General features: G+C 39.5%; 2 protein-coding genes across 2 annotated transcripts; one reads left to right on the forward strand and one right to left on the reverse strand.

Moving 5' to 3' along the window:
• Positions 1 to 7,782: 7,782 nt before the first annotated feature.
• tmem144b (transmembrane protein 144b) lies at positions 7,783 to 11,347 on the reverse strand. Its single transcript, XM_078261402.1, is given in 10 exon segments — positions 7,783 to 7,826; positions 8,230 to 8,360; positions 9,182 to 9,211; positions 9,213 to 9,251; positions 9,488 to 9,577; positions 9,843 to 9,911; positions 10,116 to 10,209; positions 10,763 to 10,882; positions 10,984 to 11,148; positions 11,248 to 11,347. Coding segments are annotated over 10 exon segments (882 nt in total).
• A 5,430-nt stretch (positions 11,348 to 16,777) lies between these two features.
• Positions 16,778 to 25,328, forward strand: gask1b (golgi associated kinase 1B). Its single transcript, XM_078260132.1, has 4 exons — positions 16,778 to 17,750; positions 18,863 to 19,080; positions 21,407 to 21,633; positions 24,302 to 25,328. The coding sequence occupies exons 1-4, from the start codon at positions 16,862 to 16,864 to the stop codon at positions 24,507 to 24,509; spliced, it is 1,542 nt and encodes a 513-aa protein (XP_078116258.1). The 5' UTR covers positions 16,778 to 16,861; the 3' UTR covers positions 24,510 to 25,328.
• Positions 25,329 to 25,698: the final 370 nt, after the last annotated feature.

Genomic DNA, 25,698 nt, shown 5'->3' on the forward strand with positions numbered 1-25,698 from the left:
ACACACACTGTATAGTGGGGGGATGGAGCGGGGTCACTAAAGAGGCGTTTTTATCCGAGAGATGCTGTGATTGGTGGATAGGATATGGAGCAGGGGACTGACAGTGACATAACCAATCACACTATGATAGACGCTCCACTTAGCACCAACTGCAATGTTTATTTTTAAAATGTATGTAGCCTACTGGCAGTCTAGCACACGTGGATGCTCAGTGGGTGCTCGGTATTCTCCGTGGGTGCTCGAGCCCCGGAGCACCCACGGTATCGGGGCCTATGAGTCAAGGCACTAAGCTGGTTTCTGGAAATGTTTTCCTCTAAAAGTAGAAGTACACAGTAAGTCAGTAGTAGTAGGTTTCATATTAAGTGCTTTGAGGTCCTTCTGCAAGTAATTTTGGGGTAGAATGGTTCGAAAGCTACAAGCAGCAATACCACAGACCAAGCAATCGGCCCATTCCAAACAGACACGTTTTGAACTGGAACTGTACTTCAAATCAATATGCTACCTGCATTTGGTTTCCAGTTTTCACATTACAGAAAGATACAAATTGATTGTAAAATATCCCTGGTACATACTGTCTTTATAGGTTTGCTTCAACCTGTGATTTCTCAACAGTGGCTTGATGTTATTGTTTTTTATAAATTCAAGAGGACAGAACATTACAAGGCTTTGGGCTCAGGTTTCTTCTTTTTTTAAAAGCCTATTAAATCTATTACTGCATCCTGCTCCATTCTTGAACTCTTGAATTTTGTTGTGATGGTTTACATGATAGATGTACACGAGCAAGATCAGGTTATACCCCCCTATTGTAAATAAATTATCACTATATTGGCTCCAACTGGTACAAAGCTTTGGACCATTTTGTTGACTAATGTAATGTCAAGATACTAAGACTCTAAGAGAGAAAATGCAGACAGTGTAAATTAGATTCTGTCTCCGGTATTTATTTAAATGCAGAGACAATTTTATTGAAATTAAATTTGAAAAATGAATCACATCGGAAAGAAAGTTTAATGTTAAAGGAATGCTTTATGTTAAAGGAAGAGTTCAACTTTTTAGTAGATATCTTGTATTGGCGTTCCCCCCTCCCCGTTTGCAGTCAATATGCTATGCTAAGTGACTTTGCTTTGTGGTATCTACCTTACATAACTCTCAGCAAGAAAACAAAAACCAAAACAATTTCATGTGAGGTGTGGCGGAGCCTCACTGAAAAATACGTATAAAGTGGTTCAGAAATGGTCTTAATACACAGTACAGTGTGTGCAGGCACGGCAGTTTTTAAAGTATAATTTTGCAGTACCCAAACTATTGGTTTTATAACATCAAAGCCAATATCTTGTCTTGTTTGTACTGATTTAACAGACCTTTACTGTGCGGTGCCTAATCCAGAAACATCTGGTCCTTTTTGCATTATGTGTACATACACTGCACACTAATTGTGTGTGCAGAAATAAAGGGTGGCTTAACAAGCTGACAAAGCATTTTACTGCCACTGTGTGTATCCAAGATTTACATCCCTAAAGGGATAGGATTCTAAATGTGCGTTAATCCTGTTTAAGAGGATAACATTATGACAAATTTTCTTTTCAACCTAAAGATCTTCACTATACTGTGAAGTCACGGAGCGTAACAAATGCTACTCTAATTTTAACAAGTCTGTTTAATTTCATGCCTCACTCTCCATAGGAGAAGAACAACTTGGCTTTAAAAAGGTGAATGCAACTTACAAGCCGTTTGTGTACAGTGAACGGTCAGCTGTCACACTTCACCACACGTTTAGAGTAAAGAGGACAGAGTTGGAAATGCCAGTTAAGTGGAGACATTTTAAAGTAAAGTCCAATTTCCCACTTCATGTTTTACCTTTTCATTTAACTTGACAATTAAATTGCACACTGAAACAGATGAGGAAAGTCAGTCATTTTATGAGATAAAAATGTTTGTAATGAATTCCACAGGCTGCTCAGAACCTCTTAATTAGTAAGTCCTTTTTTGAGATAAAAATGTTTGTAATGAATTCCACAGGCTGCTCAGAACCTCTTATTGATTCATTTGAATCCTATTAACTTGAATGCATCTGAAGAACTCAGAAGTCCTGCAGAATTTAAATAAATCACATCAAGGCGCTGGGCATCTCTTGTCAGCTACAATCATCATGTGTGTTAAAAACAAACTGAAGTAGGCTGTTGCTTTTTGTTAGCTTTTGATTATTTTAGCCGTGTTCAGAACACAGCTGTCTATCAAGTGTAACATAGTTGCTGTGTGAAGAAAAGCATGGGTTCCAGCTAAACTGGATATTAAAATGAAACATGAATGATTTCATCAGGGCCACACAATAACAATTCACAAATGGTAAACTGCTAATTTCAGATGATCTGATGTTCTCCAACCCGCTCCCATCAAACCCACATAAAACTCCCAACCAAGATCCATCCATCAATCCATCCATCTTCGTCCGCTTATCCGGGGTCGGGTCGCCGGGACAGCAGCTCCAGCAGGGGACCCCAAACTTCCCTTTCCCGAGCCACATTAACCAGCTCAAACTGGGGGATCCTGAGGCGTTCCCAGGACAGAGTGGAGATATAGTCCCTCCACCTAGTCCTGGGTCTTCCCCGAGGCCTCCTCCCAGCTGGACGTGCCTGGAACACCTCCCTAGGGAGGCGACCAGGGGGCATCCTTACCAGATTCCCAAACCACCTCAACTGGCTCCTTTCGACGCAAAGGAGCAGCGGCTCTACTCCGAGCTCCTCACGGATGACTGTGCTTCTCACCCTCTCTAAGGGAGACGCCAGCTACCCTCCTGAGGAAACCCATTTCGGCCGCTTGTACCCTGGATCTTGTTCTTTCGGTCATGACCCAGACCTGATCCTCATCCCAGCCGCTTCACACTCCGCTGCGAACCGATCCAGTGAGTGCTGAAGGTCACAGGCCGATGATGCCATCAGGACCACATCATCTGCAAAGAGCAGCGATGAGATCCCCAGCCCACCAAACTGCAACCCCTCCCCACCCCGACTACGCCTTGATATCCTGTCCATAAATATTACAAACAGGATTGGTGACAAAGTGCAGCCCTGGCGGAAGCCAACCCTCACCTGAAGCGTGTCCGACTTACTGCCGAGAACGGAATCCTACCCAGCCAAGATCTCAAGCTGAATATTCTGTCATGCTAAACTTTGTGGACATTTGTACTAAATGACAATTTATCTACAGTGGTTCCAATTAGTATATTCATATTCAAAACAAAGAAAAAAAAAGCCTTGATTTTATTCCTTTATCCAATTTAGGATTCAAGCAGAACTCACCCAGTCACACTCAGCAATAAGGACATTTGATCACATATGCTGCCGTGGAACAAATTAGCAGCTCTAAAGTTAAAGAAATAAAAATAATGAGAAAGACAAACAAAGGTATACAGTTTGGGTTGTTTCAGCTAAATGTCCTTTCCTGCTGATAAAACCTTATCCAGGAAACCGGTGTCATCTCACATTTGTATTATGTCAGTATCTTGTCCCTGCGACCTGTCTACTGAAGCATGAATGCCAAAAAAAAAATAGCAAAGGGCACTTCCTCATTAATGCTGGGGGGGGATCTGAGGGCATGGTGCAAAGTAGTTCCAGTCTTTAGATTTTCATTAAAAGCTAAAAAAAAAAAATATATATCCATACAGTTTTCACATTATTAAATGTTTGTATTTTCACAAAACATATAGGCTACATTGCTTGTATCTACCACTGTCATCCTAAATTATGATATTCTTACACTAAACTGCAGTTTAGCAGAGCTAACCCAACAGGTTTCTGAAGGAAAAGAGCCATTCTGAAAAAAAAGCCAATTTTTATGACAACAGTGCTACTATGGCTGAAATGAATATGGGCAGTCATCGAATTATAATGACCTCATCCACATTCTCGAAATCATTTAAATATTGAGCCATGGCACTGAAAATCTTTTAGACTACACAAACCTATTATTTCTGTAGCCTACTGCAAAACAACAGACTCCCAGAACGCCTTTTACCCGACTCATGTTCCACTCTCCACACTGCTGTCTTCGGACAAGAAGTCACCTTGTGAGATCAATAATGTTGTCAGACACTTAAAAAAAAGCAATCTGAGCCTGTCGGTGGCAAAAACAATCACTTTTAATACAAAAAATGGAGGGTGCACAATTGCCCTATCAGGATACATTGCAGCCCCGTTTGCTAGGACCGGTCACTGCAATCTCACTCTATACTGGACCAATTTCAAACACTCACATCCTGTTAGGTCCGATTCCCATTTAATAAAATGTTATCAGACCTATATGTCAGCTTGTACACAGTCTCCAGTTGTTTTTATAAGAACAGTAGCTGTCAGAATGCTCATGCGATCTGTTGCTGATGTTAACACACAGACTGTAGATCCGTAATCTGAACGGATTTAGTCTCCGATTTCTAAATGTAACTATCAGCCACACGTGTTCTGTACAGAATAAGCCTTTAAATCAGACAAATAGCAATTAAAATCCCTCCAATTCAAAAACAAAAAAGTTTATATAAAACATCATGAGTGGATTCTGAACCGCTCACAGCTGAGAGGCCGGCGTTTCCCAGCATGTCCTGGGTTCACCTGGGTCTTGCAGTCAGTGAAAAAAAATCTCTCTCGCTCTCATTGGCGCCAGTCAGCATGACGCAGGAGGCCAAGGAGAAGATTAAGCAGTTGTCTAACCCCTGAGAGGAAAAACAGGTGCTTATCAGCTCTACTCAAAATGTTTGGGTTGTTACTGTGTTCTTTAAATGGAATTTAATCATCACAGCATCTCCATTTCACATTCAGCTGGACAGTAGCCTAGTTTCACCAGTGAACCTTCAATTGAATGAAGTAATGTTCTCCTTGGTAAACTGTGGCTGTAATCGGTCCAGCACGTATTGGAGTTAAAGAAACTGGGATCCACTCGGTTTTCATCATCACTGTCTCAGCAGAGCAGAAGACACCTCTTGCAAATGTGTTAACCCTTTCTCATTGGATTGACACATTTTCCCCACCCTTTTGCAGAACAGTTAACACGGATGTCATTCAAGCAGTCCAAACTCCATTGTTTTAGCTATGGTAACCAAACAGAAACCATCTGTTCCTAACTATTATCAACTACCTACATAAGTATGAAATCACTGAAGCACCTGTTTGACACTCCTTCACACAAATCTTCAATTAGGGACCGTTCGGTATTTATGGAATGGGCCACCGGAGGAAAATAGGGGAGTATCATGTCTTTATTTTTTGTTGAAGGGAGGGTCATCCAACATTTTTTCGTCTGGGCGGGGGAGGGAGGGGGGGTGTCACCCAACTTTTATTGTTCATGAAAAGAGCAACATTTCAAAGTGGCTTGTTTGGTGAATATTTATCCATGTAGCTCTCAGTCCCGGCCCCCTAGCAGATGGGTCTGACCACATACGCGGAGTTTGCTGGGAAGGCAGGAGGAGCACTGCCCCCTGGTGGCTCAAACGGGTAATTGCATCGTTTAATAAATTAGTGGAATAATTACGACCAGATATTTTATAAATAGATTAAATAACACAAAACAACTAAATGGTGGTAGGTAATACATCAGATTTCATATACTGCTTTAGTAAAAAAAAAAAAAAAATATTACCTGGCCGACGATGGGAGCAGCAGTTATTTAGCACCCATTAGTTAGCAGTTACTGTTGCACTAGTCTGGCCATCTTGCCGTGCCAACCTTGCAATAAAGGTTTCCTAAATGCCATGTATATAAATGTGATGTCAGCTTACTAATTGATTGCAGGTTTTGTGTAGATTTGAACTTTTATGCGTTTATTCCACTTTGTTTAAACGGCGAAGTGGAGAGGCCTCGTTCACCTGTTTGGAGCTGGCTGGTGAATGTGACGCTCGTATCGGCCTTGCTGGATACACCGTGACTCTGTTTGTGGATCTACTGATCGCTGTGGATTACTTTTTTCCGTGTCATTGAATAACGGCAAAATACGGATCTTTTTTCTTAACGTGTTTTAACGTTTAATGGTGAGTTTGGAGAGGAATCTCAACAGACTGTAGGTCGAACACTGATTGTTCACCGTTACATTTTAGATGAATTTAAGCGTATGTCTACTGCGTTCCAAAACAGCCGTGCTGCGATTGGATTTCATAAGGGCGAATTGTTAAATTGTTACAATGTAATTTAAAATCTGTTTTAAAAATAAACATGCGTTTTGGAATATAATGTTCAGCTTCGGCACCTTTACCTATGTGCTAAAATATACAATGACGAAGCCTAGTGACAAGTCCATAGCAACCAGTGTTGAATTGGTTATTTCCCAGTGTCCTTTGCTGAATGGTCTGTGTTTTATTGTTTTATTTTATGTGAATACTAGTTTACTAGAGGAGTAACTTAGTATTTGAAGTAATGCAGTAATGCATTAGTGTGCATTTAGTTTCCATGCTTATTGCGTTTCCACAACTATGTTAGTGAGTAAATCTACTGAAATGGCCACCACACCATAACAGAGGAGTGGGATGTGTAAGATGAGGATGCAGAGGTTAACGCTTGTATATCATGGCTATAAAAAAATCTAATAGCATCTGTACTTCTTTATAAAGTGCAACCTTGCACTCAAGGGGAGGGTCATCCCTTTTTTTTAAATAAGTTTGGAGGGTCATGGGAAAATTGTTACTGATGAGGGGAAGGTCAAGTCGTTAGAGGCAACAAAACTCCTTCGGTGGCCTCTTAATTAAATGACGAACAGTCCCTTATTAAGATGTAATTTCATGTTAGCGTAGCTCATTCTTTTTTCTCGTGTAAGTTATGCTAGAGCTAGCTGCGTGTGTATATGCTCAGGCTAATATGTGTGTGTATGGAAAATGTGAAAGGAATATTTGGCTATTTAGTAATTATATTTGTTTGTATTCCTTAGTTTTACAAAAAGAAAACAATGCTTGGAGTGAACTCTTCAATAAATCTCCACCTTAAGATGTCAAACCAGCTTCATTCATTGCCTTTTTTGCTATCTGCCTAAGCATTGTTAGGACACAACTGCTAGGACAGAAGAGCGGCAGCTCCCAAATGTTGCCCAGGCTACAGAATATGTACATGAACTCATTGACTGCATTTCCTATTTTTCAGTTAGTTTCAAGGAACATACCTTTGTGCCAATAAAATATAGTCTGTGATATTATTGCCCACAGAAGTAGACCTTAATATGGAGGAACGATAAGGGATGCATTGATCGAGTTTGCCCATTTCGTTTCCTTTTTAGTTAACATTGGTTATCAAAACATTCCATGGACTGTATGATGAGTTGTGGTGAAGGCTGTATAAACATTGTCTGAACATATTTGAAGGCCGAGCAATAATAAACTGTTTCTTTCAGATGCTTTTTGTGCGACTCTTGAATCAAGCAACTTGAGTTTGTTACTGAATCTTAAAACAAGATTTATTTTGCTGAGAATTTGGGGGAAGAGATGTAATCTCTCATTTTAAGTTATTTACCTCATTTTAAGATTTCCTGCCTATTTGAGACAAAAAAAGATAAGGTTGTGCTTGATTTAAGATTATAGTGTAAAGTTGAACACTTAAAATAAGAAATTCACTCTTAAAACAAGATAAATTATCTAACACTCCTAAATCTATTTTTTTTTATCTTGGTAAGAACCAAATAATTTGCAGTGAAGTGGTGGCAAACAGACAATATTTCGATTACCCAGCCCACTCAGCTGTCAAGAAAGAATGCATTTACTGAGGTGACAATAGGAAAGGTAATGGCTGCACTCAGGTAGTTACTGGCCGGGAACTAGCAGTATGTGGCCAATGTCCACATCAATCCAGACAGTAGACCTGAGGAGCAAAAGGAGACAAGAGTGTAATTGTGCTTGAGTCAAATACACAGCACATAGGCAAGTAGACATTCACAACACCAGTAGGTATATTTAAGTATGAGTGCCATGAAGGCAAATGTAGGCATTTATTAACTGTTACATGCATACAATTAAAGAAGTTGGTAAGTCAGTGACAAAATGAAAATTGGCTAATTTTCAGTGAGTAACTGTAGCTTCCTATGGTGCCATGAAATTAAGCACCAATCTGTAAACGCAAAGACAGATCTAAACTCACACCACACTGCATGCTAGGTTTTGGGTCAGTGTGGACATGTTGGCCCCTGTCTGTAAATAAATCCCCATGGTTTGCTTTTTCAGATTGATCTTGGAGATGCTTTGGGGGGGATGCTATGAAATGTTACCATAGACACTGGCTCCATGGAACATGCTGTCACGGAATGATGAATGGTTCTTAATGTAGAAGATGGGTCCAAACACATGGTCCAAAAGGAGGATCCGTACAGCTGCCGACACAACAGCAAGCAGGCAGCCTCCAATGAGAGAGACTCAGAAACAACATGATAAATGGATTTTAAAACTTCCACTGACACTGTTACATTTGTAAAATGTAATCCGACTATTGCATACAAAATGGATTCTTAGCATTTCAACAATTTAAAAGTGAATAACAGCAACAGTGTTACTTACACTACTGATGCTATACTTGTTTGTACGTTTAAAATGAACACGCCGACTTATTGGGACTTGTGACTGTCAGACGCACCCAGCCTTAGCTTAGCCTAGCACAGATCATGCAGGTAACTGGTTCCAACTAGCCAACTGCTCCGAATAAGTGACAAAACATGTTCGTATTTACACGTTGTGATTTGTATAGTCACAGGGTGTACAAATAATGCCATGATCACCAGTCACGTTCGCTACCAACTAGCTATTCACATTGGTTTTGTTGACCAAAGTAACTGTGCTTTTCGGTGTTACGCTAATCACTCCGCCCAAGTAGCAGTGCTTCCACTTTCTGAGAATATAGTAGTTCCCACTTAGTATACGGTTAGAATATGGCTGTCTCACATGTGACCTTATTGATTGTTGCTGATCAGTATAACATACTGATCAGCATTCATGAGATGCTTTGCATTGACTATTTATGGTTAAAAATGGGTATGTACAGGGCGGGATAAGAGGCTGATTCATGTACACACACACTTGTGGGTAATCTGTGATTTATAAAGGGAACATTGCTTACAGATGTGCATAGGCACGGTTTCATAAATCACAATTTTTTTTGGCATACGCCATGTTTTGCTTTTGGGCGTATGTACACATTTAGTAAAGATCCTCCGCACAGTTTTATAAATGAGACCCCTGGTCTTTGGTCCGATGACATATCCAGAACTCTGAGGAACTTGGTCCAAAGCTGCCGGAATTTGTTCCCCGCGGAAAGGAATACCATCCATATATGAAGTCAGTTTGTCTTTCAAAACAAGGACGCATGAGAACACAAAGTCATAACAGCTCACTCACCAAGTGGCAGGAATTGATTGTCCTTAAGGTTCTCCTTAAGAGAATATTGGTAAATTAACATTAGTTTGAGTGTAATGTCAGAAATGATTCCTTGAAAAAAAAAAAAAAGGTAAGAAAAGTAAAGAACTTTCAATCAATGTACTCACCCTGTCAAGTAGTAATGAAATTGATTCAGAGTTGGGATGCAGTTCCACGTCTGCTTTCACATTGAAAAAGATCAGGCCACTGGAGCAAACACAAAAGTAATTTCTGACATCTGATATCCAAAACAAAAATTCTAAATGAGACATTAACACGTTTTTTTTTCTTGTAGGAGCTATTGGAAAGACGTTAGGAGACTTTAGTTACAACCTTCATTTATTCAGGGAGGGCCATTGAGGGCAAGCTCTCTTCTCTGCCCTGACTCCAGCACAAATGAAACAATCTCAAAAATTACAGTACAAATAGATGAAAATAATCTGATCATAAAACAATACTTCCAAATTTACGGTTAACCTGACACAACCCAGCGCCACAATAATGTAATATTGGCTTGGAAACATCCTGAGGAGAAATCCCAAATCTGTGAAAGTCAGTACTCAAGATACTCAGTTCAACAGGAATACATTACCAAGTTAAAAGAACGCTGGGGTGGCATCTCTAAAACAGGACCCAACAATTATGTCCACATGCTTCATTGTCCCAGTATGCCCTTAAAATTACAGCTCACTTAGAAAGGAAATGCATTTTCTATTCTGGGTGGAGGAGCCTACATTATTCAAGTCACCTTGAACTGGCCCAGCCCATCAACAAACTAGAAAAGCCCCAAATTAAACTCCCAAGACCAGTCGCTTTAACAATCGGAACAACTGCTATATTCCTTGTAGATGACGTGTGAAAAAAAGGTGAGCAACATGCATGTCTTATAGATAGATGAATGAATCCTTTTTTCTAAACGATCTAAAAAGAAAACATACATTTAGATGATTCTTTACACGCTTTCCATGTCAAAAATCGAGTCAGCTGTGGCAAAGACTGCAGTGCACATGTTTTGGGAATGCTAAACTGGGAAGAAAATGGGTGAAATGTTATGTACATTACTGAAAGCTAAATCTGCTAAATGCTAAACATACACACCTCTGGATTCATAGCAGGACTTTTTTTAGCCGTGTACCTAATAAACTGGCAAGTGACGCGTGAAATAGTCTCCTTAAAGTTTGTCATCTCCCTGGAACAGTATCAACACCATCATTTGAAGATGGATGGAAGCAGATGGAGTCTTTGAGTCTCTTTAAACTGATTTTTAAGCCCATCTGTCGCCGTCTGACCCATCCACACTTGAAGGAGACTTGCTCCAGTGAGACCAAACTGCATTCAACCACATGAAAAACATGAATGATTCAAGTTTGAAGTTTTGCTTTTATGAGACAATACCTGTAGCCCAGATTAAACCTCCAAGCATTGCAGAAGGGTAGAATTTCGACGACCGAAGCATCAAGTCTCCAACCATAGACCGTACAACCCATATTGCTGCACAGTATACCCAATGGAAAACATACCTGTTAACAGAACACAGGCAAATTCTCACATGGGCCTACAAAACACCAATTGTGGACTTTTCCACATAAAAGAGTCTTAGATTTAGCAACTTCTTTAGATCCAAATACCTGTCTCTATTCCTTGGACAGGAACAAAATTGCTTCCAAACAATAGCAGAGCAGCCACATTTGCAGCAATTCCATAAGCAAAATCAGTTATACTGGTTGAGTTAAAGGTGAACTCAAATGCTCACAGGTTGCCAGCTCCGGCACTTTCAACACCTTTTTGCACCTAGAAGAATTTCAAAAGGAAAACGAACACCCAAGATTATTGATTTCAACACACAACACAGGAGCCTCAGGCTTGCTCACATTCATCACAGTCAAATTATAGTTCAGCTGCATGTTCAGTACTATGACAGGTCACCATCAATAATGTGGTAACAAATAAGAACAAAGGTGGGTATTGTGCTTCAAGCATGTTAAAACTAAATATTTGTTTTCTATAATGGAGCATGTGCACAGTGTTAAAAACTGCTAGAGGCCGAGTGTGCCTGCAGTGGTGAGGAGTGACACTCAGTCAGGTGCTGCCAATTATCTAATCACACAATCTAACACATAATAGCTGCAGTGGACAGGCTATATGAAGATGAGGGGGGTCAAAAACAGGTGGAAGAAAATACTTCAATATGAAGGCTCATCATGTCTGTTTACAGAAATAATTTGTGGTATTGTGAGCTATTTTTTTTATCTCAGGAGAGAGTGTAAATAAAAATGTTTCAGTATACTCATTTTTGGTGTGCAGTAAAATATTAAATGTGTTAAATAATGTGGCTGGTTAGCTCAATTGGTAGAGCAGGTACCAATATATAGAGGGTTTATTCCTCAATGCAGAAGGTCCAGGGTTCAAGTCTGACCTGTGATGGTTTTCCTGCGTGTCTCTCCACTTTCATGCCTGAGCTGTCCTATCATTAAAGGTGGAAATGCCCATAAAAATCCTTTTTTTTAAAAAGTGTTAAATAATTGTGAAATTAAAACAAGAAACACAAATAAATAAATAAATCAATATCAATCAAATAATCAATTTACAGTGTTGAAAAAGTACCTACATTTACTCATGTACAGTAGCCTACTTAAGTACAGTTTTGAGGGACTTGTAATTTACTTAAAGTGCTCATGTTATGCTTTTGGGCTTTTTCCCTTATACCTTTATTTTATTATTATTATTATACATCATTGCTTCCACCTGAATGTGTCAGGGGCAACAACCCCAAAGCAAGGAAACACAGCAGGAAAGGAGGAATCCGGGAACGAGTGAAAAGACAACCCTACAGACAATCACTTCCATCTGTTATGCTCGGCAATGTCCAAAGCCTAAGGAATAAGGCAGAGGAGTTGCGGGCCTGCACTCAGCACCTCACCGACTACCGGCAATCCTGCCTTATTTGCTTGACAGAAAGCTGGCTCGATGAGGTGGACCCTGACTCATTGGTCGACCTAGAGGGCTATACGCTGGTGAGGATGGATCGCAACCTGAACTCTGGGAAAAGGAAAGGTGGAGGTGTGTGTGTGTGTGTGTGTGTGTGTTTATCAACAATAAATATTGTAATCCTGGTCATATTACAACAAAGCATCAGATCTGCACAAAGGATATTGAACTACTAGCGCTCTGCCTAAGGCCTTATCGTCTGCCTAGGGAAATACACCAAAACAGTTTGTTGTGTATATTGCGCCCTCCGCCAGCATATTGGCCGCTGCAACTACGATTCAGGAACTTGTAGCTAAAGCAGAGGAAGAGGCCCCCGACGCAGCCAATTTTATGATGGGTGACTTCAATTTATGCAGTCTAAAGGAACATTTACCTACGTACCAACAATATGTCACATGTTCTACACGTAATGAAGCTTGCCTAGACCATTGCTATGGAAACATCCAGGACGCCTTTTATTCTAAGGCTTTGCCTGGTTTAGGGAACTCGGACCATAATATGATTAAGCTGATGCCTTCCTATGTGTCCCGACTACGGCGTGAGGAAGCGAAAAAGGTGGAGGTTAAATGCTGGTCTGCTGCTGCGACTGAGGCTCTTCAGGACTGCCTGGAGTGCACAGACTGGAATGTAGTTACTGACGGGACTGACAACGTCAATGACGCAGCGTTCGCTATTTTGGGGTATATACAATTCTGTGAGGACACAATCATCCCCTGAAAGACTATTAAGATGTTTCCTAATAACAAGCCCTTGGTCACTCCAGAATTAAAGCAACTCCTTAATGAGAAAAAAAGGTCTGTTTAAATCAGGAGGAAGTAGGGAAGAGAAAAAGATGAAAAAAGCAAGATCAATAACTGCAAAGCAGCATACAAACAAAAGTTAGAACGCTTTTTCAAAAATGATGTTAGGAGAGCCTGGCAGGGAGTCCAATCTATCACAGGATACAAGCCCAAGAAGCACCTTATGGTATGATAATGACTTTAACATGGCAAATCAATGAAACGATTTTTACTGTAGATTAGACACATATGATTTTAAAGCAGAACAGAATGAAGCCATTACAGCAGTAAGATACATGAAGGGTGTGAATATTGACATCTCTATCGATGATGTCAAATCTTATTTTAGACGTTTAAATCCCCGTAAAACTTGTGGACCTGATGGAATCAGCTGTTGGACACTAAAGGTGTGTGCTGATCAGCTGGCACAGCCCTTCCACAGGTTGTTTCAGCTGCCACTAGATACTGGTGTTGTTCCCAGTTTATGAAAAAAATCCCTAATAGTGCCTGTGCCTAAAAACAATAGACCTAAGGAACTCAATGATCTGCGCCCTGTTGCCCTTACATCTACAGTTACGAAATGTTTTGAAAAAATAATTTTAAAACAACTTCTCCATGAGGTTTCATCTCTTTTAGACCAAAATCAATTTGCTTATCTTGCAGAGAGAGGTGTTGAGGATGTGCTGCTATCTTTGATTAACAGCACTCATGAGCACCTTGAGCATGCTAAGAGCCTGGTCAAGATTGTGTTCATTGACTTCAGCAGCACTTTTAATACAATCCAACCCCACCTGCTGGTGAGAAAATTGGTGTATCTGGGAGTAAATCCCCAATTGATCTTCTGCATCTATAACTTCTTGACAGACCGCAGTCAGCAAGTCAGATTTAACTCATGTATATCATCCTTAAAAACTATAAACACAGGGGCACCACAAGGGCGCGTTCTGTCGCCTATTCTATACACATTGTACACCAATAATTGTCAAGCCTCCTCTTCTGCCCACATTTATTTTAAATATGCTGACGACACAGCACTGGTTGGCTTTTTAAAATCTGACATTTCTTCTGTGAATGAATTCCAGAGGAAATTACAGGGTTTCACTCAGTGGTGTTCTGATCATTTTCTTGAAATAAATATGAAGAAAACAAAAGAGATGGTCATAGATTTTAGCAAAAATAGAATTATAGACCCCCCCTTCTAAGATCAATGGTGAACTAGTAGAGAGAGTCTCAACCCCAAAAAATTTGGGAGGTGAAATTGACTCTAAATCAACTTTTAAAGAATGTGCACTGAACAAAACTAAGAAAATGCACCAGCGGATGTTTTTCCTTAGGAAACTAAACACTTTTAGATTAGACAGACACATCTTCGTAATGTTTTATGAATGTATCCTCCAGAGTGTTCTGTCTTTTGGCCTTATCTGCGTGTTTGGTAACATGCATGTCAAGGACCAAAAGAGACTGCAGCGCATGATCAAGATGGCCAGTAAAATCATCGGACTTGACCAGGTGTCGGCAGCTGAGCTGTACAATGAGATTATCTTAAAAAAGACCAAATCCTTATTGACCCCACTCACCCTCTTCATCATAAATTTATGAGGAGCAATAGGTCAACTGGTAGAATTTTACAACAGAGAATTAGAACAGAAAGGTACAATAAATCATTTGTGCCTACAGCGATCAGACTGTATAATGACCAAGCACATCGCAAGCACTTTAATCCCGCACTGGCACTTCAACTGGATGGTAGATCTAAATTTTTTTGACAACCACTCCTAGTTATTATTTTTTTGTTTAAGTTTTTAGCTACCTGATAATATTAGTCTTTTTCTCTTTTTTAATGTTTCGTAAACGTCAGATGTCGGATTGTCTTTGTCATTTTTGTAGTATTATTTATTTTTTGTATTGTTATTGTCGACTTCTATCATTGTCATTTCTGTAGTATTATTATTCTCTTCTCTATAGATGTTTATTGGTTTGTCTGTGGTGTCTATATGTTTAGAGAATATGTTGTGACAAGGGTGCGTAATGAATGACCACATGAATTTCCCCTTATGGGATAATAACGTTTACCTTGACCTTGACGTTATAATGCTCGCCTAGCTGCTAGCGTGGCACTCCCTCATACTCTGCTTCTGACTGGGTAGTAGTCCTTACCTAGGTACTGCGCATGTGCGACTCCCAACAAAGATGGAACAGAAGTGAGATGCCTCACTCTGTAGCTAAAACAGAGAGCTCAACACACAGGGTGAAAAGAGGAGCTGCAGCAATGTGCAGTACAACAAAAATATGGTGTTTTTTGAAAATGAAACCTTGTACACATATTCTGGTACAACCTCTACATACAATTATGAACCAGAAAATTAGCATAATTAAGTATTAAGCTTTTTGTACTCGACTTTACTCGCAAAATATTGTACGCAAATATTGTACTTTTTACTCCACAACATTTGTTTGACAACTTAAGTTACTTACTCTGCAGATTCATATTAATAATACAAAATGTAATCAATGATGTCATATGTTAGATTCAAATGCATGTTTATTGCCCCCGGGGGGGAATTCACAAGCTGATAAAGTAGGCCTATTTAAAGTATTTGAAATTAGTTCCACCTTTACTAGCTTCAACATTTAAGTGATGTACATATTAATGGATCAATAATTACAATCCAATAATAAAGGCCTTTAAACATTATTCTGAAATGGGCCACTTTTTGGGCCACAATAAAAATTGGACTTTTTTGGAGTATTTCTACATGTGGTTTTGACACTTTTACTTAAGTACTGTACAAGATCTGACCTTTGGAGCTTTAAAGACTCATTTGCCTGGCGTGCTGAAGCGGACAGCACTTATCTGGACATCAGTAGTCTTTATAGGTCACAACACAATAGTTCTATATTTAAACCTGTTTTTATTCAGGTCAGGAAATCCTGTACATCGGCAGCTGCGTCAAGCCTGCATTTCCCTTCCATGGGAGGAGATATTTGTTTCCTGCTGTTAAATGTTTCCGTTTTCACATTTCTATTCTATTCTATTCTATTGCGTCAGCACTCATTAAGTCAATTAAGAATAAAGAAACGGACCAGCAGATGTCGCCTAAAACACGTAGATTATTGGCTCAAATGCTTTTAGTACTTCAACTTCAATCACCTCTAACCGATGTATTTAATTATTAAATTATATCACCACACAGTCTACAATGTCCTTAAAAAAATAAATGTGCGTCAATCAACAATTCTTATGACATTTTAGCACCAGCTGCTATGCTATTCCTATTAAGGTTTGCATGGGACGTTATCCAAAATATTGGCCTATATGACAACTTTATTTGCTACTTACTACTACTAACTTGAGTAGCCTAAGTTTGCAGAACATTTGATAAAGTTTGTTACCAGAAATAGGCCTATCATGCTTAGTCCGCGGGTGTTCAATGAGTTTCCGCAGCAACCATGGGTCCCATTCAGTGCTTTATAATTATGTATTTCACCATATAGTGTTATCGCTAATAGCTATATCTGAAAAAGAAGAAAAGGCTAAAAAAGTTCAAGTCATCTCAGATTGGGTCGGAGGGTGGTTTCCCAGCCCGTCCATCCCCTACGCAGTTGTCTCCTTGCACTGTGTCCACAAATCCTCCCTTCCAAAACGACTTTCGGATGTTGTCCGCTCCTCCCTTGTTTGAGTTTGGCTAAAAAAAGACATTCAACCATGATATTAACATAAGTTCTAATGGGGAAGTCTCGCGTTCACTGGCTGTGCTTCCCTTTTCTAAGATTGACCAGCAGCTTTCGAAAGTGCCCTCTTTCAAAAAGGAGTTTGATAATTGCGAGCGTGTGTGTTGTCCATTTGTTGTTGGTGGTTTCACATTTTGGATACTCGCAGCACCAACGGGAACGAGGGATTGACAAAGACAAGTACCGAAACGCCCGTGGATTGTATAATTTGGATATTAGTGATGCGCTGCCAGACTCTGTGGCTTTGCAGACCGGTGCGAGCTTTGTGGTCCCGACACGGTCCAACGTGGTGTATATAACGCTAAAGTCTAAGCGCCTGAAACCAGCACATATTCGGGGTACAATCAGGCCAAAACTGAGGAGAAAAGTAAGAAGGAACAAGGATGCTATTTCCGCTTTTACGCACTACAAACTTGGAACTTTGGAGCGAGACGCGGGCCAAATTAAGCGTAATTTTGCATCCAAGACTTCCTTGGGAGAAACCAGGGATGTTTATTATAAATCTTTAGATATAACCCATACATCTCATACGGATACACAGATAGACTCTCACATTAGTTATATCCGAATTTACAGTCAGAGGGCACCGCCATGGCTCAGCCCACAGGACGTGGAAGCCATGCGCTTTCTTGCGGATGCCAACGTTTTGCGCATCAAAGAAGTTTCTCACGGAGACTCTCCGACAATTCTGATATTTGAGAGCGAGACAAGTGTTCCAATGAAAAACCAAAAACACACACAACGGAGCAATGTATGTGGAGGGCAGTGTGGAGTAATCAACAGCCCCGTGGACACCACTGAGGTCTTTGCTTTCCATCTGGACAGGGTGCTGGGACTCAATAGGACATTGCCAGCTGTAAGCAGAAAGTTTAGCTTTTTACACGGTATGTCAACAGACACGAGGACAAGTTTTCTGAAGCTGGATACAACTTAATATGGAGTACATTGAAAACCGAGTTAAGTTATAACTGTAGGCTACTGAGTTTGTTTCATTGTAGACAGTGGATGATGTTGATTAGAGAGAGAGAGAGAGAGAGAGAGAGAGAGAGAGAGAGGGGGGGGATAGAACTTTTAAACTAAACTTCAAAATCAACTAAATTACATTTTCTAACTTGATTGGTTGGTGGTTTCCTCACTCAGAGTTGAACTCATTTCTATGTAGGTTACTCAGGTTATAAATTGCAGACTGCATCATCAGCATCACACTCTAATCAGTTATATGGAGAATCAGACTGCAAATATGTATACTACTACCCTGATGAACTGAATCTATGCATCTTTGTCATAGTTTTAGGGGGTTTCGGAGCTATAAATTCATTACAATACAGACTAATTATACAGTACAGACCTTTTGAATATGTTGTTTTAACCCTCAAGTTTCGACGTTGTGGCCTAGTGGTGGGAGAGATGGGTGCTGAGGATCCAACAGCCATGTGCTTTTGAACAAAGCCAGTCCTGACATATTCAATACCAACGTTGATAATATCAACATATTTCCATGGCAGAAAATACTACAGTAATACGACAGATTGTAGAGCCATGGGACTAAGGGGAATCCTCATTTGTGACCTGTTCAGTGCCATGGGGGAAAAGGACCCCTACACCTCAAATGTCAGTGACATCAGAAAAGTTGTCTTGAGACCAGCTTAAAGTACACAAGCTATGTGTGTTGTATGTCTAAATAGCGCAATAATATGTATTGATGATTGACAGGAGAGTCAACACATTTAAACGTATACATGCAGATCAAACACTGATTTAAAGGGAGTGCTTGCAAAAGTATATACAATATTTATAAATGTTCTGATACATGGTAGTGCTGTTTTGTGCTGCTCACTTACCAAAGGTAAAAGTTAGAGGTGTGTATGTTTTAACCACTGATGCGGTGTATGCATTGCTCAGTAAGCTTTTCATGGATAAGAGTAGGTTAAAAACTCACTGAGACTGAACAGTTGCTGAAACCTGATCATATAATCCTTTTATCCTCCCTCTTTAGATGGCCAGCCCTGTCCAGTGGTGTCATGGGATGCATCTCTCTACCCAGAAGGCCTTCTTGCAGGCCGGTCGACCGTGAGGTTAACATGGGGGGAGTACCAGAACTCCCTGAAACAGAAGTGTTGGCATAAAAACATCAGCCCAAAGCCTGACTCCGGCTGCTTCACAGTTCATCACTATGAGTGGAGTAAACTGGCTCTGTTTGACTTCTTGTTACAGGTAACACAAGCCGATTGATTAATGAAAACATATTGTGAAATTGAAAGACAGATACACTTTTCTCTAAATGTGCAAAAACATGTCTGCAACTGTTCTGTTCCTCTGGTTAGGGTTTATTGAATTCCAAAAATGCTTCATAAATGATTTTTGCAAACATTGTTTTTGTCTGACATCAGCAATTTGCTCCAACAACTGTTATCGCTGAAGAAATAGGTTAAATATCCTCAGGGGTATTGTCCTTTGGCTGAGTAGATGTCTTGTTTCCTGTGTGTAGAAGGACTGTATCTCCGATCAGATTTTAGCAATAAAGGAATCTCCTGAGAATTCTCCAAAATTCATCTCATGATCATGAAGGAGAAAATAGCATATCTTTTGTTTCTTTCTTTATTTCGCATCCCCATTAGCTGCTAACAATGTAGCAGCTACTCTTCCTGGGGTCCGCATAAAACAATAACAACATATACATAAGAATATCATACATACAATCTTACATACATTTAAAACAAGACATATAAAAAGAATATCATTGTGTACATGTTTCGTGAATTAGTGTCAAATAGAATCACATCATTCTGACAATAACAGCCCATCATAGTTAGATTAGCTAATGTTTTATTCATTTTTTAAGTGTTTTCTAAGTAGTCTTTACAAACTGGCCTTACTCCTTCACTATAATAGTTGGCAAGCTATTCCACATTGTGATGGCTCTAAACATTACAAACCTGCATACAGCATCAGTCCGGGGGTTTTGCTTGACTAGATAACACCTAGCAGCCTGCCGTGTACTATAACTGTGTTGGTCTTTCACATAATTTATCTTGGAGTACAGACAAATTGGCTGTTTACTAAAACAGATATTCCTAAAAATATTCATAAGGTTGCATGCCAACTTCTTGTCTACTCTGAGCCATGAGAGACTGGTATGCACCCTCTCTGTACTCAGCTTTGCACCTGATGGACAGGCCAGTTTGAGTTTTGCTGCTTTTGAGCTATTTGGAGCTTAGACAGATCTTTTTTTGCTGCACTCGACCAGACTGGTGAGCAGTAATCAAGGTGAGAGTGAGGAAATGAAAAATACATACTTTAAAATAGTTTGGAGACCTTTAGAATTACTCAATCAGCCATTGAGGCCAAAGTGCCACAGCTTTATCTTAGTTCTTTATTTCAAGTTCCTTATGAATAAATTCCAAAACAAGTAATGAGAAATTCATATTGCGCAGGTAAGAGAAGCAGATTACAAACATATAGGCATATCACACATCTTATCAAAGACGCAAGTGAACTGAATACTGAAGTTATTAAATTGGTTTGTTTGATACTGAATAACAAAATAACAATAATCTATTTGTGTTGTAAAAATGACTTTATTGTCCTGAACTGACCCTCACAGGCTGAATACTGAAGCCAAACCTCCAACATCTCTCACTCTAAAAATGTTCTTATGATGTGTCCAATCATATTGTTAATCTACAAAAAGTCTGTAATGATTTCTGCCATGCCTTCATTTGTCAAAACTTTAAATTTTAAGTCACATTTAATTAGCTGAGGCCTAAACATGTTTTACATCCAGGATGCTGGGTTTGGAGGGGTTAACAGTTTTTTTTTTTAAGATATTGGGGCTTACAGAAAGGTATGTTTAGGGGCTTGTTGTTTTGATTGACAGGTATATTGGAGGTATTTCAACTTACCACACTTCATGCCTTGGTGGATGCCCATAGAGCCAAGTCGGCCCCCAGGTTAATGAAAAAGATACCTATCACCTAATTATGGCTTCAAAAGTCAAATCTGAAACCTATGAGTGACATTCAGATGCTGCATCCTTGGTTTTACTTAGTCTTTTGTATCGTCATCTAAAGCCTCTGCCAATTAAATGGTTTAGCATTATAAAGAGTGACAGATGAGTTGAAGACTTATTTGGGGACTATGGGATGCCAGTCCTTATGGAGGAGGCAGGAGTATGCGATGAGGTGCTGTCTAATAGGCTTAAGAAGGCCCCTGTGCGGTCATGTCTCAGCAGTAATGTGGTATAATCGATGCAGATATCTCATCATAAACAAGCAGCACTAATGCTAAAGAGGCACTACACAAATCAGCCTGGATGTGTTTAGTTTTTTCTCTGCCAAACCATAAACCCTGTAATGCAAGTATTATCTATCTGTGAGATAATGTCATTATTGCAAAATAACCTTGTTCAGGGCAAGACAAACTCTTGCACCTGAAAAAAAATTAGAACCACTTTCATAAAAGTCAGTCACACAACTGTGATTGTATTCTCAATATATCAAGTACACATGTTCACTGAGGAAATACACATGTTTCCTTTCAGATTCACAACCGTCTGGATCAGAGTTGCTGTGGATTCAGGCCCAGGCAGGAGGATGTGTGTGTGGAACTCGGCCACCACGCTCAATGTGGGGACCCAAACCACATACAACTGACAAACATCATCCACAGGGATCACGACCCCAAACACCTGGTCTTCACCAACAACAAGGGGTTCTTCGATCGCAATGAGGACAACTTGGACTTCAGGCTCCTGAAAGGAATCAAAGAGTAAGTTTGGATCGCAAAACATCTATAACTGTATGTGATAGATACTGATGATTTTAGAGGTTTTGTCTTTATTGCTCGGTAAAATTAATATATTGAATAGATTATGTTTCACTCAGATTTTGTTTGTTGGACTTCAAACATCCAAAACTGATGTGGAAATGACAACAGCAACATTATGACAGTTTTGTTTCATGACACAGATTTTATAAAAAATAAAATAATAACTTTTGTCAGATTTATTAATGTTCTTCCAAAATGTTCTTTCAATTAACAAGAGGTCAACAGTCTTCATTGGGTTATTTTCAGTAGTAGTGTTTCAGTTCTGTTCGAGTTTTCTTTTATTTCCCACTCCCCCCTTTACAACATGGTTGGAAAGATCCATCATGCAAAGCTGAAAAAGCAGATTTGAATCTCTGAAAGGAGTGTGTTGAATCCTAACGAGGCCTGTGGCCTGTTCAGCAACTCTGGAAGTAAAATTTTGCACACAATAATCTGTAAGTACAAAGCACAAACAGAATGCCATTTTTTTACACTTTCAAATTTTGTTTTGATTACTTTAAACCATAGTTTAAATGTTAAAAACATGCTTTTATACACAGTATATTAAGGTTAACTTCACAGCAACAACAATTTTGATCTGACTAAACAAAGAAAATTTGTGTTCTGGTTTTGAATCTTGGGGCGTTATAATGTGTTCTTTCTGTTTTTCCCCAATGATCCGTGTGGATCTGTAATTCCAAACCACACTGCAGAGACGCTGCATTCATTTCATGTATTCATTTCATCCATGTTTTGATAAATTAATCTATGAGTCATATGGAGACAGAAGAGAAACTGGAATTTGGCAAGGACGCTCGCATCTCCTATCACACATGGATCCTTGTGATCCTAATCAAAACTGTAGCGTCTGGCATTCAAATGAGATATAGAGGCAACACAGGTCTAAATGTATCAGATGACTTTAGGCTACAAGATCACACAACATCATTAATACCTGATCTATCTTATGTTGATTAATGATTTTTTTTTATATATCTGACATAGCTTTATCTCTTTGACTTTATTAAAGCTAAATAAACTGATTTATTCCAGGCACATTTCAAACTGACATGTATAACACACAGTATCACAGTTTATTGGAAAATCTGAGCTGATACCTAAACGTAGTCAACAACTACTTTGCAGTCTATCCATGGCTCTTCTCCAGTCATCTTCAAAGTCCACATGGTCATTTCCCCCCTCCTGTCTCTCTCTTGTGGTTTGGCATTTTAATTATACAAACATTTCTTTGAGGCAGAACTCTGCATGCAATAATAAAATCCACTCAAAACTCAGTGAGGCAAGGCACAAAACTATCTCTGTGTCAAGCAGCAAATAGGCCAAGCACATTAGTTCATTCACAATGATCTACCAGCCTACTGTAAGCTAGTATATGTTTGCAAGCTGTTCAGATGTTGAACAAAATACCAGGAGTAGGTATTAACTTTCAGCCTGTATGTATTCATGTTGTCACTCAAATGTAGTCACACAAACATCCTCAGAGGCGACCAAGGCTATATATGTGACCGGGTAAGTGTAATTTCAACTGCCAAAAAGCAAACAGCCACTGCTTTTCTGATAGCTAATGTAAATGGAAACCGGTGGTCATGTATAACATACAGAAATGCAATTGTCTTAATTTAGTTATCGCTTTATAATCAAAGCAGTGTTAGCATTAAATAAAGTAGAATTTCACTCAAATTGAAATTGTAACAGATGTTTTAAGAGATATGACATTCGGTCTATGTTCTACTTTTGTGAATCCAGCTTTCATTGGTCTAATGTTTAGTTTCACAATTGCTTCCAAACTTCAAAGGCCAACTGAACCCTTTTTGGAAGTGAGCTGAAGTGAACTTGCTGCATAGAGCACCTACATGCGTACTGTATAGGGCAGAAAAGGAAGTTTGGAATTAGGTTGTTTCTAACTCATCAACTGGCTTTTCCCCTTGTACTTTCCCTACAGCTTTAATTGTTTTCTGCACTTTATTCTCAGGCTACCTTCTTAACATTTCAATGGGTTAGTCGTAGTCTATATCGACTATGATTAATTTAGGGGATTGGTTCAATGCCGCCGGAAGATCCGCCGGATGTCCCTCATTTTCGGTCGGATGTCCCTCATCTTCCACTTTCTTTTTGTCAGCATTCTAAACTCCTAACTCTGGTTAAATGAGCTCTGCAGGGTAAATTGAGAGAGCTAGACTATCTGTCCAATCTGAGTTTTCTGTTGCATGACAAAAACAACTTGTGTTCCACCAAAACAAGTTATTTTTTGAGGCTATTTTGCAGTTATTGTGTCTGGTGCTTAGCGCCACCCAAGACAACTGTGATTAGTTTAAAGAAATGCCAATAAACAAGAGCACGTTTTTTCTCCCATCCCAGAATGCTGTGTGGACTAGCCAGAACTTCCTCCGCAGCGCTGTGGAGATCAGGCAATGTGAGACTAGGTGTAAAAAAACAAAAAGGATAAAGTTGCACGGCTGTTCCATAATAAAGTTTGACCTTGCCCACTAATCAAATTATTCCTACTCCCTGCTTCCAACCAAGAGCAGCGCTGCCTCTGGGACATTTACCTGAAACTAAAACTCCAATTTGATTGTACTTGTTCCTGACTCACTTTCTGTCTTTCCAGGCTGCCAGAACTGGCAGTGTCCGTGCTGAAGAGCAAGAGGCTGAGGGAGAAGCTCCTCCAGTCTCTTTTCCTGGACCAGACATACTGGGAGAGCCAGGGCGGCCGGCAGGGCATCGACAAGCTGATCGATGTAATTGAGAGGCGGGCCAAGGTCCTCCTCACCTACATCAATGCTCATGGGATCAAAGTCATCACAATGCACGTGTGATGAGAGTCACACCAATCAAGTGGCGAAATTACTGAGACATAGATCAAGTAAATTAACGGCTTGATCTCTGTGCCTTCAATGTGTTTCTTCAGAATGTCCCTTTACAAGCCACTGGAACTTTATCCAGTTAGGCTACATTTTGTAAAGTGGCTCTTGGAAAAGAAAAACATCAGCTAATATCTAAAAAGGATGTGTGCCAATGATTTAATATCAATTTATATCATAAGAGTGTGAGAGCATATGGTGTTAAAGGACAATTCTGGCGCAAAACAAACCTAGGGGTTAATAACAGATGTGTACTCACTCGATCGCTCCCTGGGACATGTTTTCATGCTTGAAACAAGCTAGTGAGGACTGCTGATTAGCTTAGAATGCTAGTATTCGGGGCACAGGGAAAGTAAAAACAAATCGCTTATTATACCATTAAAAGGCTCAAAATATTACCACACTTCAACGGTAGCATAATGAGGGTCCCTAAATGTTAACCGAAGCAGTGAGAACTTTGTAAGTGTACAGACAGTTTAGTAAAAAGATAGTTTAGAAAGACAGTAGCTCCCAAGACGGCGGCCGCCTGTATACGAGAATGCGACTGTCTTTATAATCTATCTTTTTAATAAACTGTACACTTACAATGTTATCAATGCTTCAGTTAACCTTTAGGCACACTCATTATGCTACTGTTGAAGTGTGGTGATATTTTGAGCCTTTTTAGTGGTATAATGTTTTTACTTTCCCTGTGCCCCGAATATTAGCGTTGTAAGCTAATCAGCGGTCCGCTCTAGCTTGTTTCAAGCTACAAACACATTCGATTAGCATGAAAACATGAGAGCGATCGAGTGGGTACACATCTGTTATTAACCCCTAGGTTCATTTTGCGCCGGAATTGTCCTTTAAGTAAAACTGGCCCTAATCTTCAGGATCATACAATTTTAATGTGAAATATTGGAAAAATATTAATGAGTAATTACAGATTTTTCTTTATACATTTGTAAAAGATAACAATTATCATATTGCTAATGAATGAAGTCATTTGCAGTTATGGAAACCTGTCATTTGCATATACTAAGAGAGGCTAATTTGACATTTCATTCATTCAACTTTTACTTAATGAAAATACTTCCTTCTTCATTTCTTTCTTCCCTAGAAGTGAATACACTGCCATCATTATGTACAGATTAGAATATGCTGC

This window comes from Sander vitreus, chromosome 10 (genome assembly GCF_031162955.1).
Source record: "Sander vitreus isolate 19-12246 chromosome 10, sanVit1, whole genome shotgun sequence".
Taxonomy (NCBI): domain Eukaryota; kingdom Metazoa; phylum Chordata; class Actinopteri; order Perciformes; family Percidae; genus Sander; species Sander vitreus.